At 43.6% G+C, this 18,221-nt stretch overlaps 1 protein-coding gene across 7 annotated transcripts in view; it reads left to right on the top strand.

Annotated features, from left to right (window-relative positions):
* Positions 1-18,221, top strand: part of scn8aa (sodium channel, voltage gated, type VIII, alpha subunit a) — a 78,571-nt gene that overhangs the window by 11,960 nt on the left and 48,390 nt on the right. For 5 of the 7 annotated variants that reach the window (XM_077218627.1, XM_077218629.1, XM_077218625.1 and 2 more), the window contains exons 1-2: positions 17,662-17,755; positions 17,906-18,034. In XM_077218627.1, coding sequence (XP_077074742.1) covers positions 17,676-17,755; positions 17,906-18,034 — 209 coding nt within the window. In that variant the 5' untranslated portion in view covers positions 17,662-17,675. Of the gene's footprint in view, positions 1-14,163; positions 14,283-17,655; positions 17,756-17,905; positions 18,035-18,221 lie in introns of those variants that run through there. The other 2 variants (XM_077218631.1, XM_077218630.1) reach the window with 2 other exon arrangements.

Raw genomic sequence — 18,221 nt, 5'->3', positions numbered from 1 at the left:
CACGACGGACTCTCTCTAGAACTCCCGGGAGCAGAGCGATCGGGGGAAATGCGTACAGACGTAACCTCGGCCACGTCTGCACCATGGCATCCAACCCCAGCGGGGCTGGATGGGTGAGGGAAAACCACAGTGGACAGTGGGTCGTCTCTCGAGACGCGAACAAGTCCACTTCCACTGGGCCGAACCTCTGAGATATTGACTCCACCACCTCGGGGTGGAGTCTCCACTCCCCGGGCCTCAGCCCCTGTCTCGACAGGATGTCTGCTCCCTGATTTTGACTCCCCGGGATGAATGTTGCTTTTAGAGACAACAACTTCCCCTGGGACCACAGGAGGATCTGATGCGCCAGTCTGCATAGAGGGCGAGACCTCAGACCCCCCTGATGGTTTATATAGCCCACTACCGACATATTGTCTGACCTCACAAGGACATGATGACCTTTTAGGTCCGGCAGGAAGCTCCTCAGAGCTCGGAACGCCGCCAACATCTCCAGGCAGTTTATGTGCCAGGAGGCAGGATGGTCCTGCCATAGGCCTGACATAAAGCGGCCGTCCATGACCGCGCCCCAGCCCGTGAGGGAGGCGTCTGTCGAAACGGTTCTCCGGCAACATGACGCTCCCAACACTGGCCCTTGGGACAGAAACCAAGCTTTCTTCCATATAGATAGGGAACGAAGGCATCTGCGCGTAACCCTGATCATGCGGAACGGGTTTCCCCTCTGGGAGAACCCCTTGGTTTTTAACCACCACTGAAGGGCCCTCATGTGCAGCAGGCCGAATGGAATGACACTGGACGCTGCTGCCATGAGCCCCAACACTCTCTGGAAGTGCTTCACAGTGATGGCTTGGCCTAGCCTTATCCTGGACACCGTGGTCAGGATGGACTCGATCCGCGCGGGAGACAATTGTGCCCGCATCGTGACCGAGTCCCACACCACTCCCAGGAACGTAGTTCTCTGGGCTGGTGTCAACACGCTCTTTTCCGTGTTGAGTCTCAACCCCAGGCTCTGGATGTGAGCGAGGACGACATCTCGATGCCGAACCCCCAGCTCCTGTGACTGTGCTAAAATCAGCCAGTCGTCGATATAATTGAGCACCCTGATGCCCTGAAGCCTCAGCGGTGCCAGAGCTGCATCCATACATTTGGTAAATGTGCGAGGGGAGAGAGCTAGGCCGAACGGAAGAACCCGATATTGGTACGCTTCGCCCCCGAAAGCGAACCTCAGGAACTTCCTGTGAGATGGAAGGATGGATATGTGGAAGTATGCGTCCTTTAGATCTATCGTGACAAACCAATCCTCGGACTGAGTTTGACTCACGATAATGGGAATAGTGAGCATCTTGAACCTGAATCTCCTCAGAGAACGGTTCAGGTGCCTGAGATCTATTATTGGACGCAACCCCCCATCCTTCTTGGGAACTATGAAGTAGCGGCTGTAAAACCCGGACTCCCTGTCCGGTGGAGGAATACGATCTATAGCCTCCTTTGCCAGCAGGGAGTTTACTTCCTGTTCCAATACCCGACTCTGCACTGGGTCGACTACAGTCCAGACCACCCCGTTGAATCTGGGTGGGCGGGAACTGAACTGCAGCCTGTACCCATTTTGAATGGTGCGCAGGGCCCAAGGAGAAATATTCGCCAGATTTTTCCATGCATCGAAATATTTTACCAAGGGAACCAGGCTCTCGAGCCTGGCTTCGGGTATTAATCTGGATTCGTTCTCGGCCCCCTGAAGCGGATTCCCGGCAGGGCTGAACCGAAAACGATTCTCGATGGGCGGACGCGAAAGCTGCCTGACCGCAAGCCTGTGGGGCGGACAGTGCAGCCTGCGTTCGCCCGAAATGTGTCCCGAAGCGTGTTTAACGGCGGGAGAGCAACATCGATTTCCTGCGGGCTCCGTGAAGGAGACGACCTCGGTCGTTCCACCACGGGTGGGGCCGCCCGCAGAGATCCTAGAGTAGCTAGGATCTCTTTGACGAAGCCTTTTTAGCCTGCAGGACGGCCCTCAGGTCGCCCTGGTTAGGCTGAGGCTTCGCCTGAGAGCGCTGTCTATGCCCCCAAGCTCCTTGAGGGGGGGCTCTAGACGCGACGCTCTGTTTTTGAGCCTGTCTATAGGCGGAGGAGCTGGCTGATGGCTGTGGCTGCTTCTTGGACACTGAGCGGCGAGGGAGATATTGTTTGAAGGCCGCTGATTGTCTTTTCGCCTCCTGAAACCTGTCGACGATGGTATTAACGGCGTCGCCGAACAGGCCAGAAGGCGAAATCGGGGCATCAAGGAGGAAAGCCCTGTCTTTCTCCCTGATGCCCGTAAGATTTAACCATAAATGCCTCTCCGAGACCACCATAGCTGCCATGGAGCGACCGACAGCGCGGGCCGTCTCCTTGGTGACTCGAAGAGACAAATCAGCGATCTTCCTCAACTCCGCAATATCTTCCGGAGTTGGACCCTCGCCCTCATCAATGTCCTTAAGAAGGTCGGCCTGGTACGCCTGGAGCATAGCCATGGTGTGAAGACTCGCACCAGCCCGACCCGTAGCCATATAAGCCCTGCCCACTAGCGCTGATGTGTCTCTACACGGCTTAGTGGGCAGCACCGGGGCTTTAAGGGATGATGCCGACTCAGGCGATAAATAATTCGCCAAAGGCTGTTCAACGCGCGGCATCATCCCATAACCGTTCTCTCGTGCCCCCATGATGTTACTATAATTTATAATAGGCGGATTGGAGACACGAGAAGAGTGTGGTTTTTTCCACAATCTACACAACTCGTTGTGCAGATCGGGAAAGAACGGCAAGCCCCGGTGATGAGGTTGTTCCCTGTGCTGCAGGAAGCGCTCATCCAGTTTACTTTTAGACTGCGCTTCCTGCCTCTCTTGTGGCCAGCTGATATTTAAATGAGCCACCGCACGGGAAACAACCTCAACCAGCTCCTCATACGTGGGGACACGGGGCGGCGAGTCGTCCCCGAAATCCCCGCCCTCGATGCTTAGCACGTCAACCTCCTCAGAGGCAGACAGCTCAAACATCGGATCCTCGACTCGCGCTGAAGAAGCCGCGGGGCGGGCTTCTGCGCGAGGCTCGAGGACATCAGAACTGCCCGATGAATCCCGAGAAGGTGCCTCAGCAGCCTCGAGATCCCCGGACAGATCTCTTTGCGAGCCCCATGAAGAGCGTCGCCGCGCCGCCTCAGCGGACGCGGGGCTCGCACCACGGGGCTCGCGAGGCTGACCATCTTTATCAAAGATAGCCAGCCGGGAACGCAGCACACGGATTGTCAACCTTTCACAATCCTCGCAAGCAGCCCCCTCGAGAGCTGCCTGCGCGAGCTGCATTCCCAAACAATGTGTGCACAGTTGGTGTGTGTCCCCGCCCGTGATGTAGCGAGGGCAAGGATGCACACACTTCCTGAAGCTCACACTCGCCATTTCACTCACTCAGTAACAGACAACAATAAATAAGACAAACAGTCACAGATAGCGCTTGCTGAAGAACAGAAAGCTGACATCTTATGTGTGCCGGCTGCTTTTATAGCTTCCGCCTATCTGCCGTCACACATTACGTCATGACGATGCACCAATCAGAGATCGGCTCGGTTTCATTCATACTTCAGAGGCGCTACGCTGAGGGGCGTTCCCCCAAAGTGTCATTCGACGCAGTTGGAGTTCCCTCGAAAGGGAACTTGAGTGATTAACAGGAACACCTGCCAATATTGTATTATTATTATTAGTAGTAGTGGTGTAGTTTTATTTTTGTTTTTAGTTAACAAAGAAGAAATCTCAGTGGCAAAAAAGAACACCGTCAATTAATGAACTTGGTCAAAAGGATAAAGAAAAAAGGAGTCTTATATGGATGAGAGCAAAACAGGCAGAGAGACAAGTTGAGGACCATAAACAATATTCTGAAACTGAACACTGAGTCTTTAAATGTGATACCTGATATCTCAGTGGTACAACAGGAACCACCTTTGGCATCAGACCCAGTCAAAATCTTCTACAAGACGAGCATACAACCATTAGTGAGCCAAAACCTCTAAATTCACAGTCCTCAAGATTATGCTCCAAAGACCAGATGACTTTCATGAATATATAGCATCTAACAATCTAATCAAATTTTTTAACAATTTATACATTAGTTCCAAGAACAATTATATGCTTAAATGTTTTAATTACTTTAATATCATTAACAATATTGTTGTATGTAAATACATTGAACAAAATTATAAACGCAACACTTTTGTTTTTGCCCCCATTTTTCATGAGCTGAACTCAAAGATCTAAGACTTTTTCTATGTATACAAAAGGCCTATTTTTCTCAAATATTGTTCATAAATCTGCCTAAATCTGTGTTAGTGAGCACTTCTCCTTTGCTGAGATAATCCATCCACCTCACAGGTGTGGCATACCAAGATGCTGATTAGACAGCATGATTATTGCACAGGTGTGCCTTAGGCTGGCCATAATAAAAGGCCACTCTAAAATGTGCAGTTTTATCACACAGCACAATGCCACAGATGTTGCAAGTTTTTTGGCAGAGTGCAATTGGCATGCTGACTGCAGGAATGTCCACCAGAGCTGTTGCCCGTGAATTGAATGTTCATTTCTCTACCATAAGCCGTCTCCAAAGGCGTTTCAGAGAATTTGGCAGTACATCCAACCGGCCTCACACCACAGACCACGTGTAACCACACCAGCCAAGGACCTCCACATCCAGCATCTTCACCTCCAAGATCGTCTGAGACCAGCCATCCGGACAGCTGCTGCAACAATCGGTTTGCATAACCAAAGAATTTCTGCACAAACTGTCAGAAACCGTCTCAGGGAAGCTCATCTGCATCCTCGTCGTCCTCATCGGGGTCTCGACCTGACTGCATTTCGTCGTCGTAACCGACTTTAGTGGGCAAATGCTCACATTCGATGGCATCTGGCACTTTGGAGAGGTGTTCTTTTCACGGATGAATCCCGGTTTTCACTGTACATGGCAGATGGCAGACAGCGTGTATGGTGTCGTGTGGGTGACCGGCTTGCTGATGTCAAAGTTTTAGATCAAGTGGCCCATGGTGGCAGTGGAGTTATGGTATGGGCAGGCGTATGTTATTGACAACGAACACAGGTGCATTTTATTGATGGCATTTTGAATGAGATACCGTGATGAGATACTGAGGCCCATTGTTGTGCCATTCATCCACAACAATCACCTCATGTTGCAGCATGATAATGCACGGCCCCATGTTGCAAGGATCTGTACACAATTCCTGGAAGCTGAAAACATCCCAGTTCTTGCATGGCCAGCATACTCACCAGACATGTCACCGATTGAGCATGTTTGTGTTACGTTAGAAACGAGGACACAAGATGCAAGTACAAGACTCTTTATTGAGTGTAAATAAAGATGATGATGATGATAAGTCCAGGTGATGCAGGCGGTGGCACAGGGACTTCGATGGTCAGACACTGAGTGATGGATGAAGAGCAGGGTGCTCTGAAGGGTGACGACGTAATCCAGACACGAAACGAAATCCAACACGACGAAAACTGGAACACAGGAACTCGAGACGGGACACGAAGCACGGGAACAGGAACAGGCAACACGAAGACTTCATGCAACGATCTGACAGTGGGAGTGAGAAAGTGGTAAGTTTTTATAGGAGATGAGATGAGTGGCAGCTGATACTGGTGAGTGATCGCAGCTTGATACTGATTAACTGTGACGATCCGGACACACCCACTCACACACTCACACACATGTAAACAACAAAGCACGAGACTAGAGAGAGACACTGGATCCATATACCGTGACAGTACCCCCCCCCCCCCCCCCAGAAAACCAAGTCTGTCGGGAGGCCATGTAACCGAAATACGTGGTCAACGACAATCACCGCTGTCTCCTTGGCTGAGGGTAATTTGGGCAAGGGAATGAAATGAGCCGCCTTCGAGAACCGGTCCACTACGGTCAAAACTACCATATGACCCTGGGAGGGTGGGAGGGCGGTAACAAAATCTAGAGCGATAAGAGACCAGGGTCTCGGAGGGACTGGCACCGGTTGGAGTAACCCATCTGGGGGTCGATTGGAAGTCTTACCAGTGGCACAAACTGAGCAAGCCAAAACAAAACTGTGAATGTCATGAGCCATGAGCGGCCACCAGAGCCGTTTTTGACTAAAAACCTAGTGCGATTAACTCCTGGATGACAAGCCACATTGGAAGAATGCCCCCACTGAATGACGCTGGACCTCAGACCCTCAAGCACACATAAACGATTCGGTGGGCAACCGACCGGGGGCGTTACCCCTTCTAAGGCCTTCCTGACTTTCGATTCGACCTCCCATACGAGTGTGGAGATGAATAGGGTCTCTGGTAAAATGCACTCGGGAGTAGACGGGCGCTCGGAACGATCAAAAATGCGCGATAAAGAATCGGGTTTGATGTTCTTAGAACCCGGGCGGTACGAAAGAGTAAAATCAAAACGACCGAAAAAAAGTGCCCACCGAGCCTGACTGGAGTTCAACCTTTTAGCAGTCCGAATGTATTCTAAGTTCTTGTGATCGGTCCAAACGATAAAATGTACCCCTGAAACTTCTAACCAGTGACGCCACTCCTCCAATGCTAACTTGACTGCCAACAACTCTCTGTTCCCAATGTCATAATTGCGTTCGGCAGGGGATAGACGGTGAGACAAAAACGCGCAAGGATGCATCTTGTCGTCTGAAAGAGAGCGCTGGGATAACACTGCTCCTACCCCGACCTCTGACGCGTCGACCTCCACCACGAACTGATGTAATGGATCAGGGGTTGTCAGAATGGGGGCTGAAACGAAGCAACCCTTCAGTTTAGCAAACGCAGCCTCGGCTGCGTCTGACCACCTGAACGTCGTTCTGGGGGAGGTCAAGGCGGTCAGAAGTGCGGCTAGTTGGCTGAAATTCCGAATAAAACGTCTATAGAAATAGGCGAACCCCAGAAATCTCAGTAGGGCCTTACGAGACTCTGGACTTGGCCACTCTACCACAGCCTTGATCTTCTCAGGGTCCATGCGCATTCCCTCAACCGACACGATGTATCCTAGGAATGGAACAGACTGTGCATGAAAATCGCATTTCTCCGCCTTGACAAAAAGCCCATTCTCTAGCAACCTCTGAAGCACTCGTCGGACGTGCTGCACGTGTTCCTGGAGAGGAGAAGAAAAAATCAGTATGTCGTCCAGGTAGACATAAATTAACTGATCTATCATATCTCGCAGCACGTCATTGACGAGTGCCTTGAAGACCGCTGGACTGTTGGAAAGCCCGAAAGGCATAACCAAATATTCAAAGTTTCCCCTGGGGGTGTTAAACGCGGTCTTCCACTCATCACCCTCCCTGATGCGGACCACATGATAGACATTACGTAAATCCAATTTTGTGAAGATGGTCGCTCCCTGCAACCTCTCGAAGGCTGAAGACATCAACGGCAAAGGATAAGTATTCTTTACCGTGATGTTGTTCAACCCCCAGTAGTCAATACAAGGTCGCAGAGACCCGTCCTTCTTCCCCACAAAAAAGAACCCCGCCCCCGCTGGAGAAGAGGAAGGGCGGATGAATCCTGTTGCTAGAGAATCAGAAATATATTTCTCCATGGCCTCCCTCCCAGGTGAAGAGAGCGAATATAACTTGCCCTTGGGTGGAGCCATACCTGGTAATAAGTCTATGGCACAGTCATAGGGACGATGCGGAGGGAGAGAAGCAGCCCGAGACTTACTGAACACCTCCTTCAGGTCAAGATACTCTGCGGGCACGTTAGATAGATCCACTGCCTCCTCCTGCAACACAGGGACAGAAACAGACGGACAGGCAGACACTAGACAATACTTATGACACTGATTACTCCATGAAGACACAGACAGGAGTTGCCAGTCCACTTTAGGGTTGTGCCGGGTGAGCCAAGGGTGACCGAGGACAATGGGTGCAAGGGGGGTGTTCAGGATATAGAAAGAGATGATCTCGGTGTGGTTGCCTGATGTGGTGAGGGTGATGTCTTCTGTGGCAAACGTGATGTTGGGAAGTGTTTGTCCATTAAGTGCGTGTACAGCAATCTGATGTCTGAGGGTCTTGAGGGGAATCTTGAATTGACGTGCGAATGAGTGATCCATGAAGTTACCTTCTGCTCCGGAGTCCAAGAGTGCTCGACAGTCGTGAGTGAGTGTTGACCATCTCAGTCTTACCGGAAGGAGGGTAGATGTTGATGAGGTCTTCTCGGCGGAGATCCCACCCGATATTAGCCTCATACTTACTATCGGGCTTGCCCTTTTACCAGACAGTTGTAAGCATAGTGTCCGGTTCCAACACAGTACAGGCAAAGGCCCTGGGACCTCCGCCTTTCCCTCTCCTCCCAGGAAAGCCGAGCTCGGCCCACCTGCATGGGCTCGTGATCGTCGACGGGGCTGACCGCGTCCCCGCCTCCAACTCGTGCCCCCTCGGCTCCTGCCAGAGAGCGTCTACTCATGGCGGGGCCACCAACTCGGGACAGTCAGGCATCAACTCTCAAAGCGATGAGTTCATTAAGAGACTGGGGCAGGTCCAAAGCGTAGATTTCTCTTCGGTCCCATGCAGGAACATGTCCCTCTGCGCCTCCTCGTTCCATTTGCTCTCCGCTGCCAGGGTCCGGAACTCGATTGAAAAGTCCGACACAGATCTTTCTCCTTGACGTAACTCAGCCAGCATTCTTGCAGCTTCTCTTCCGCCGGCCGTCTGGTCAAAAACTCTTTTCATCTCAGCGGAGAGCTCCTGAAAACGAGGTGCAGCATGGATCTTCATTCTCCCACACTGCCGTTCCCCATAATGCCACTTTCCCAGTCAGGAGGGTTAGCACAAAGGCGACCTTGGAACGCTCAGTCCGGAACGTCTGAGGGTGGAGCAAAAAATGCATGGAGCACCGGGTTAAAAAGGCTCTGCAAAATTTTGGATCAACTGAATAATGCTCTGGGGTTGGTAGGCGTGGCTCCGACTGGGATGGGCTCTCCGATGGTGTGGGGGGAACGGCCAGTGTGGGCGGCGCAGTGGGAGCTCGTAGCTGTTGGATCTGCCGGGTGAGCTCGGACACCTGCGCCACTAACGCCTGAACAGCGCGACCAGTATCATTTAAATTCTTCTCTTGGATGTCCAGACGAGCAGTACTGTTACTCAAACAGTCCTCCATGGTTGGCGCTGGTGTACTTGCTGTATCCATTCTTGGTCAGATCGTTCTGTTACGTTAGAAACGAGGACACAAGATGCGAGTACAAGACTCTTTATTGAGTGTAAATAAAGATGATGATGATGATAAGTCCAGGTGATGCAGGCGGTGGCCACGGGACTTCGATGGTCAGACACTGAGTGATGGATGAAGTGCAGGGTGCTCTGAAGGGTGACGACGTAATCCAGACACGTAACGAAATCCAACACGACGAAAACTGGAACACCGGAACTCAAGACGGGACACGAAGCACGGGAACAGGAACAGGCAACACGAAGACTTCATGCAACGATCTGACAGTGGGAGTGAGAAAGTGGTAAGTTTTTATAGGCGATGAGATGAGTGGCAGCTGGTACTGGTGAGTGATCGCAGCTGGATACTGATTAACTGTGACGATCCGGACACACCCACTCACACACTCACACACATGTAAACAACAAAGCATAAGACTAGAGAGAGACACAGGATCCATATACCGTGACAGTTTGGGGTGCTCTGGAACGGCATATACGACAGCGTGTTTCAGGTCCTGCCAATATCCAGCAACCTCGCACAGCCATTGAAGAAGAGTTGACTAACATTCCACAGGCCACAATCAACAGCCTGATCAACTCTATGCGAAGGAGATGTGTTTCACTGCGTGAGGCATATGGTGGTCACACCAGCTACTGACTGGTTTTCAAACCCTCCTCCCTCCCCAGCTCTTCCTCTCGTCAGTCAGGATTTGGCATTCTGATTCCCTTTCGAATCAGACTAAATTATCGAATTATTTTGTACATTAAAATCTTAAATTAATGATTTCTGCATACATTCATGTTGGTTCTGTTCTGTTTACCCTAAGTTGGGTTATTGCTGCTAGGCCATCCATGCTAGGCTGCATGGATGCGCAGGGAGTTCTTGCCCAGAACGGAACCACACCTGCAATCCAAACTCTATGCTAATTGTCAGTTGTATTTGATGATAGTGGTCCTGACAGAAATTTTTTCATGTTTGATGTACTTTTTTACATTAATTTTATATAAAAAATAAATTGTGCTTTTGAAACTATTTTTGTCTGTGTATTGTCTTAAATATTCATAATGTCATGGGTAGCACACATAGTCATTCGGTATAACCAGCCTTGGTCATTCGGTATATAGTAGTAAATATTCAAATAGAATAATATTGTTTTTAATAACAAAAGGAACTACAATAATACAAATATAAAGAAGATTAGGCTTTATTATTTTACAATAAAGCAGATTATTCTACATTTCCCCTTTTCTCATTTCATTGAGAAATGTTTTACTTGAACATGTAGGAGGGTTTAGAGTAGTCCAATAAAATGATTGCATTTATGAGATCAGTGATAATTTTATTTTATATTTCTTCCATGGTACACACTATATTGTCAACATCAATGTCAAATCAGTTTTTTTCATGAATAATTATCTGCAAATTAATTATTTTAGATATATTCATGGTTAAACCGAATGACTTTTTTGGTGACAAATTTTGTCCATCTTATAAAAAATTACATAAGCAGTCTTAATTGATTGTAAAAACCACATAATCTCATTGTTAACACTTAGTAAAACTAAAAAATGGTTTCAAAATTAATTACATCTCCATATTTTTTTTTTACACTTTTAAAACCCTTATTCGTCAATGACCCTACAACACACATTTTATTCATTTAATTTACATTTTATTCATTTTAGTGCTCAAATAATTGTATTTTATTTGACTTGTTCTCTAGACTAAAGACTAATAATGACTATGCTTTTTGAGGTTATTGCTCCAAAATTGTGGGATGCTCTTCCTTTGGATTTAAGATCTGTGGACACTATGAACGCTTTTAAAAGTAACTAAAAACCCACTTATTTTGCTTTTGTCTAATTTGGTCTGTATTACTCTGTTTTTATCCGATTGTCTGTTTTTAATGACTGTCACTCTTATTTTGATTTCCTTTTTATATTTGAATGCAAAGAACTTTGTGACGTTTGCTCTAGAAAGGTGTTATAGAAATACAAATCGCTTAATTTCTTAGCCTTGTGAACCAATACTATTTTATAGTGCCTTTCCATCAGTATTGTTTTATTTTTCACCTAGGGGTTTCATTCAGTGTCTGAGGTTGGGTCCAGTTTTACATATTTTTATAGCTTGTCCTCTCTCTTCTTCTTCTTCTTCTTCTTCTTCTTTCTTTTTTTATATTTACGATTTGCTTTTAAATGTCTTTGTTTCCTCATTCGTTCTCCATCTTCCTATCTTGCTCTCACTGCTTACTCATTCCTCTCTGGGCTGTCTTTCTCCTGCTCTTTTTTTGTTCGTTTTTCTGCTCCATTCTGGATTATGAAATTTTCAGTAGCTGTGCAGCCTGTCATGCATTAAAAAGAGGAAGCCCACATGCACATGTACTATAGCCAGAGTATATTGAGAAAGGGCAAATGTATTTTTGTTCATAAATGCACCACTTCTGCATTATTTTTTCATCTCATGATGTTTCATATGTGACTACTGGTTTGAGCTACTGTTTTGAATGGATCTTGTCGTGTTTTGAGCACAGGAAAAGATGAAGTTGATCCCCAATGTCTCACATACAGTTTGGGGTTTCTAAGCAGAGAGCAGATCTTTTTTTTTTCTTTTTCTCAAAGCAGGTTTCAGTATGTAGTTTACATGGTGGCCTGATTCAGTCTGACCCAAATAGATCTAGCTCTTCTCCATCTTTAGTTACATATACAATGTGTTATTTACTGATCTGTCCTTCTTTAACATTAATCATTATTGTGGACCAACAAACCAAATGAAATGACCCAAATTATGAACTTTGATAATTCTGTGTGCTCTATATTCTTCTGAGAAGTTTCTTTTCACGTTATGTTCAGCTTACATGAATGGTGCTGAATTGGTTTAATAGACTTGGCACTCTCCGTGGTGCTGAAGAGGGTTTCTTAGTGTTCAACTAAACTCAAGCATGTAAAAAGAAGTACAGGGGTGCATCCCATCACCGCAAATGAATGAGACCTCCCATGAAACTTTGATGGTAGCGAACATGTTTTATTTAAACAATTATGAGGTTATCTACTGAAAGACTCGTGAGCTTACTCGTTCGTGTTCTTAAGCATTCTCTGAAAAATTTTCATATGAATTCAAACTTTTCATATTCATTTAGAAGTGAGATATCCGGATACAACTAGGGTTCATCTTTGGCATTATTACAGACATTAATAAATATATTTTCTCCTCTTCCAAATATAGAATATTTCATACAAGCATTTTGAACCTTTAGACAAAATATAAAAATATTTAATACATCAGGAATTTATGGACTATATAGTATGATATAGTGAAAATACAGAGCTCATACTCGAGGAAAAAATAAAAACACATTTTATTCAGAGGCCCAAATTAAACAAATATGCAATTTGTTGAAGATGTTTTCATTTATGTTGTCATATGGCCAAAAAGTAAAAAGCATTTCTGGTTCTGAATGAGATTTTTATAACAGTATACTTGTAGCAGACTACTTATATATTATTGGGATATATAGAGTGACAACTGATATTTATATGCATTTTATCTATCTTAGTAAGATGATATTAGTTTTCTGATCAAAGCTCTGTAGTTTTATTTGTGGGGTGCAAAACATATAATGCAATGCAATACAATGATGATTGAGAAATATACAAATAAATGTTCCTCAAGTCTTTGTAAAAAATATGTATGAATAATCACATAAACCTAAGTTTCAGTAAAAGTTCATCTTGGAATATTACTAACTATAAATGGTTGGATATTTTTTAAATTATACTAAAAGGCTGTTTGCTTACTAATTATGAAATATCATTCAAAGGGCAGAATGTGTGTTGTAGATTGTATCCAGCAGGTTTTTCAGTTAAATTTATATGTCGATATTTAGAGGCCATAGAAACTTTTATATAATATGATACAGTAGGCAATATAGGTTTGATAAGGCTGGTATATATATATTTCTTGAGGTGAAATGGCCTAATGGGTGAAATGGGGTGAAATTGGTCGAATTGGTCACTAATGCTTCTCCAATTTCTCTTGTGAGCTCTGTTATTTTGAGTTGTATAGTCACAGCTATCATTTGCTCTTTGGGAGGTAAAACAAAAATGAAAGTTCTGTTAACATTTACTTACCCTCATGTCAATCAAATGACTTGACTTGACTGCATGACTTTTTCCAGCTTTTTTTTGGGGGGGGGGGGGGTAGGGGAATTCATTTAAAGGAATATCTGATTGGCAATTTCAATGGAAGTACATTGTGATTTAATAAAGCACCCAAGAGTGTCAACAACTAAGTTCATGGATCGTTCGGTTTTCGTGAAAAAGAACCAACAACTGATATTTGAGCAGTTTAAACAGTAAAATTGTGGCGGATGCCATTGCTCTTCTGTGCATCATCCTGTACTTCATAATCCAGTCCAGTAAGCGTCAGAAATACAACTCTTACGTTGTTTTTTGGGGATTTCTTTATTGTTGGGTGAATTATTACTTCGAGCATCCTGCCACCCCATGCTTATAGCCAAATCGCAGCCATGATATTCATCCTGTGTTGGACTAAATATCAGCACTCTCAGCTAATCAAAATCGAGAACTTGAGCTAACTTTGTATGAACATTATGTTATATTTATTTTACTTTATTGCTTTCAACAGAGACAATGTGGATGTTTTGCATGCGGTCTTGCAGATTTACTTACTTCTTGCCAAAGAATGTGATTTTAATTATTTAGTAGTATATAAAGCAATATGTCTTCATTATGATGCCTTGTCTTCTAGAAATAGATGCAGACTTTGATTGTGTCTGCATGATTATTACTTCTGAAAGTTTCAAGTTGAATAAGTGATGATGTTTTTCTATGCTTGCAACTAATCTAGTGTTTCTCTTTCTCTTTGTTATTCTGTCTTTTTCTCACTTATTTCTCTCTCTGGCTGTTTCTGTTTTTCATCTCCACAGACATTTATAGTCCTAAATAGAGGGAAAACAATCTTCCGCTTTAGTGCCACACCTGCCTTGTACATGATAAGCCCTTTTAATCTTGCTAGGCGAATAGCGATTAAAATTTTGATACATTCATATCCTTTTTCAGCTGTTTAAATTTATATATGATAAATACTGTATGTCTGCACTGTCTTTCTCTGCATCAAATATTTAATATGTCTACTTATTTGCTATCGTGCATGGGATGGCCAGGAATAATGCTAAGGATTTTAAACTAATGTTTTAGTTAAAGGTAGGGTAAGCAATTTCGGAGTGGCTAGCAATAGCAATCTAGCTTTGAAAGCATTAGATCCCACCCTCCCTTCAGAGCTCTCTCTCAAAAGCCACGCCTCATCCAAAACACATGAACGCACAGAGCAGAGTCAGCTGCGAGAGACAGCATTAAATGACCTCAAGTCTCCAAGCACGTAACATTACAATAATAATGAACGTAAACAACTTACAGAGCTTGGACTTGTACCACCTGACTGCTGCAGATTAATTTCGGCATTGATAGTGTTGACATAGAAACGCATAAACATATATCAAACATATGCCACAAAGATTTGAACTCTAATGCTTTGCCCTGGAAACTATTTGACTAATTTAATTGTTAATGTGGTTGTAGTCTAAACAAAAAAACATTTTAAATGCCTATATAAATGACACAAATGAGCTTAAAACTCCCTGTTATGGTATTAGCATTAGCACTTTTTTATGCTAATGTGTATTTATTTATTATACGGTATACTTTATTAATGAAATGATTAAACATTAATATTTCTTTGTTCATTTTGTGACAAACAGATCAGAATTCTGGCATGGCCAAAAGTATTGGCAGTGACATGAATTTTGTGGTTTGCAAAGTTTGCTGCTTCAGTATTTGTAGATTATTTGTTTGCATGTTTCTAGTGTACTGTAAAACAGTGATAAGCATTTCGTAAGTTTAAAGGCTTTGATTTGGAATAACATGCAATATATACAAAGTCAATATTTACAGTGATGACCTTTCTTCTTTTTTAACCTCTGCAATTCGCTCTGGCATGCTGGATATCAGCTTCTGGTCCAAATCCTGACTGATGGCGATCCATTCTTGCCTTATTAGAGCTCGGAGTTGATCGCAATTTGTGAGCTTCTGCTTGTCCACTCGCCTTTTGAGGATTGACCACAGGTTCTCTATGGGATTAAGGTCAGAAAAAGTTGCCTGGCCACGGATCTTATAAAAATTCAATGTAATGATCTCAGAGCCCCTTCAATATTACTCTTGCCTCATGACATGGTGCTCCATCATGCTGGAAAATGCACGGATCATCGCTGAATGGTTCCTGTATCATTTGGAGAAGTTGCTCTTGCAGGAAGTTTTTTATACCATTCTTTATTCAGGGCAGTGTTTCTGAGCAGAATTGTGAGAGAGTCCATACCCTTGGATAAAAAGCAACCCCACTCATGGATGGTCTCAGGATGCTTCACTTTTGGCACGACACTGCCAAAAATGCACAGTAGTTCATGGTAGTTCACCTTTTCTTTTCCGGACAATCAATTTTCCAGATGTCCCAAACAGTCAGAAGGGGGCTTCATCAGAGAGGATAACTTTGCACCAGTCTTCTTCTGTGCAATCCTTATACTTCCCGTAGAATTTCAGTTTGTCCTTGGTGTTTTTCATGGAGAGAAGTGTCTTTTTTTTTTGCTGCTCTTCTTGACAACAGGCCGTTGTCCAAAAGTCTTCGCCTCACTGTGTGTGCAGATTCACTCACACCCACCTACTACCAATTAGGGTTGTAACGTATGAGATTTTCATGGTATGTTAAAAGTCTTCACGATGTGATCACAGTGATCATGGCTTCACGATTTCACGGTATACGGTATTAAACAATCAATTATTATATTTTTACATCAGTTAAAATGACCATTAAATGAATGAAAACAGTTTTTTCATTCTCCTTTTATAATACTTTTGTTCATTTGGTGAACAAATGCTTTATTATAACAAACTTGAAACCATTTGTTTTGTTTACATTTTGGCTAAGTGCTGCACCACAGAGATTTACTAATTAAAACATGGACAAAAAATTATATTTCTTAAATAATGTTTAAAGAAATTGCTTTGTTGTTGTTTTGTTTTTTTGAGAAGTACATTCTGCTATACAGTAGTAATATATTTCTACAAGTTAAACCGAACTTTTATTTTGACAATGTTTTTTTTGTAATAAAATGATAAAATGCTCTTTAAGCGTTCTCAGAGCAGCTGTTTACATCCTCATATTGTGAGATGGCAGACACTGAAAACACCATGAGCGTCACACTTACTTGAGTATAGAGTATCCGGTGGAGCTCATTTAGAGAGACACACAGAACAAGCAGATTATATATTTTTATAGCAGTCTTTTTGCGCTTTCCCATGACGCGATTTGATTTATTGTACAGCTCTACTTTCAATTTATTCATCCATCCATCAATCAGTCAACCAATCAAGCAGTCAAGTGGAAAGAAGTAGCTTATGCGCAGGTGTGATACTCCATTTGATTTTTACCCCCCAATACTGTAGATAAGCAAATGTGCACGATACTGGATGATAATCGTGGTCATACCATGATATATACCATTACAACCGTACTGCCAATATTGAGCAAGTTCTACACTAATAGTGGCATGTTTCCGTAGCTGATTCCTCAGTAGGAGACAGTCCTGGTGCTTGTTGGACACCCTGGGAAATCCTGAAGCCTCCTTCAGTGCAGTTGACCCTCTCCCCTTGAAATTCTTGATGATCCGGTAAATGATTCTTTCAGGTCCAATATTCTTTGCAACAATTTCCTTGCATGTGAGGCCATTTTGATGCAAAGCGATGATGGCTGCACATCTTTCTTTATGGGTAATTAACCATTTCTAACATGAGAACACAATGATTGGAAGCACTCGTTCCCTCCTTTTATAGCAGTCTGCTCTTAAAATCCAATCAGAATGAAACTGACTTGTACTCGGTCAGACTTTCTCATGTGCTGATGAGATCATTAGTGAAATGATGTTAGCTGGTCATTTTATGCCAGGTCCCAAAAAACAGTGATTTCTTTTTTCTTTATTTTTTTTTTCAATGGAGCTTTTTGCAATTATTTAAAATACATCTGATCATTCCTGCACAATAATCTAGAAACAATGTGTACCAACACCACAACAACTGAAGCAGTAAACTTTGCGAAGCAAAACATTTATGTCACTGCCAGTACTTTTGTGCATGGCTGTGCTTCTTATATAATGATTATAAATACATACAAAATATTGTCATAAAGCTAAAAAAATATTTAAATATAATTATTGTTAAGCCCTAGCAGTGCTTTACAACTAGCCAAAATTAAACATTTTCTGTCTGTTTTGGCAATCTGTTATTGATGAATATCCTGATGTTTATATTTACGAAGTAATATTATTATTATAATTATTTTTTATTCTGTGATGGCTCAGAATTTCCTTAACTGATACCCACAGTATTCAGCATGTTCATTATGTGTACGATTTTGACCAACTGTGTGTTCATGACTTTTAGTAATCCTCCCGAGTGGTCCAAACAAGTAGAGTAAGTATTGATCCTAACCACAGCATGCCTCAAAACAAGTTATTCACAACAACAACAAACAAATCTTAAATAGATAGCTTGGTTGTACATAATTTAGTTCTAGTTACTTAATTTAAAAATGTATCCCCACCTCCTGCTCTTTTCCCTCAGGTATACCTTCACTGGAATTTATACATTTGAATCGCTTACAAAAATCATTGCCCGTGGATTTTGTATAGATGGCTTCACATTCCTTAGAGATCCATGGAACTGGCTGGATTTCATGGTCATCTCAATGGCGTAAGTATTCGGTCACTTTTACATCTTATCACATATAAAACTCTAAAGCCGGGTGCGCACTGTATGATTTTGGTAAATTTTTGCGAATCCTAAAATATTTTGATCCTTGGCCAAAATCTTTAGTGTTTTATCACTAATTTGATATGTTCACAGACAGCCGAATAATGACCATTGCAATACATTTTTT

This window comes from Siphateles boraxobius, unplaced genomic scaffold, assembly GCF_051911475.1.
Source record: "Siphateles boraxobius isolate OS27281-9 unplaced genomic scaffold, OSU_SipBor_1 77, whole genome shotgun sequence".
In the NCBI taxonomy this organism is placed as follows: Eukaryota; Metazoa; Chordata; class Actinopteri; order Cypriniformes; family Leuciscidae; genus Siphateles; species Siphateles boraxobius.
This window is presented reverse-complemented; position numbering and strand designations above follow the sequence as displayed.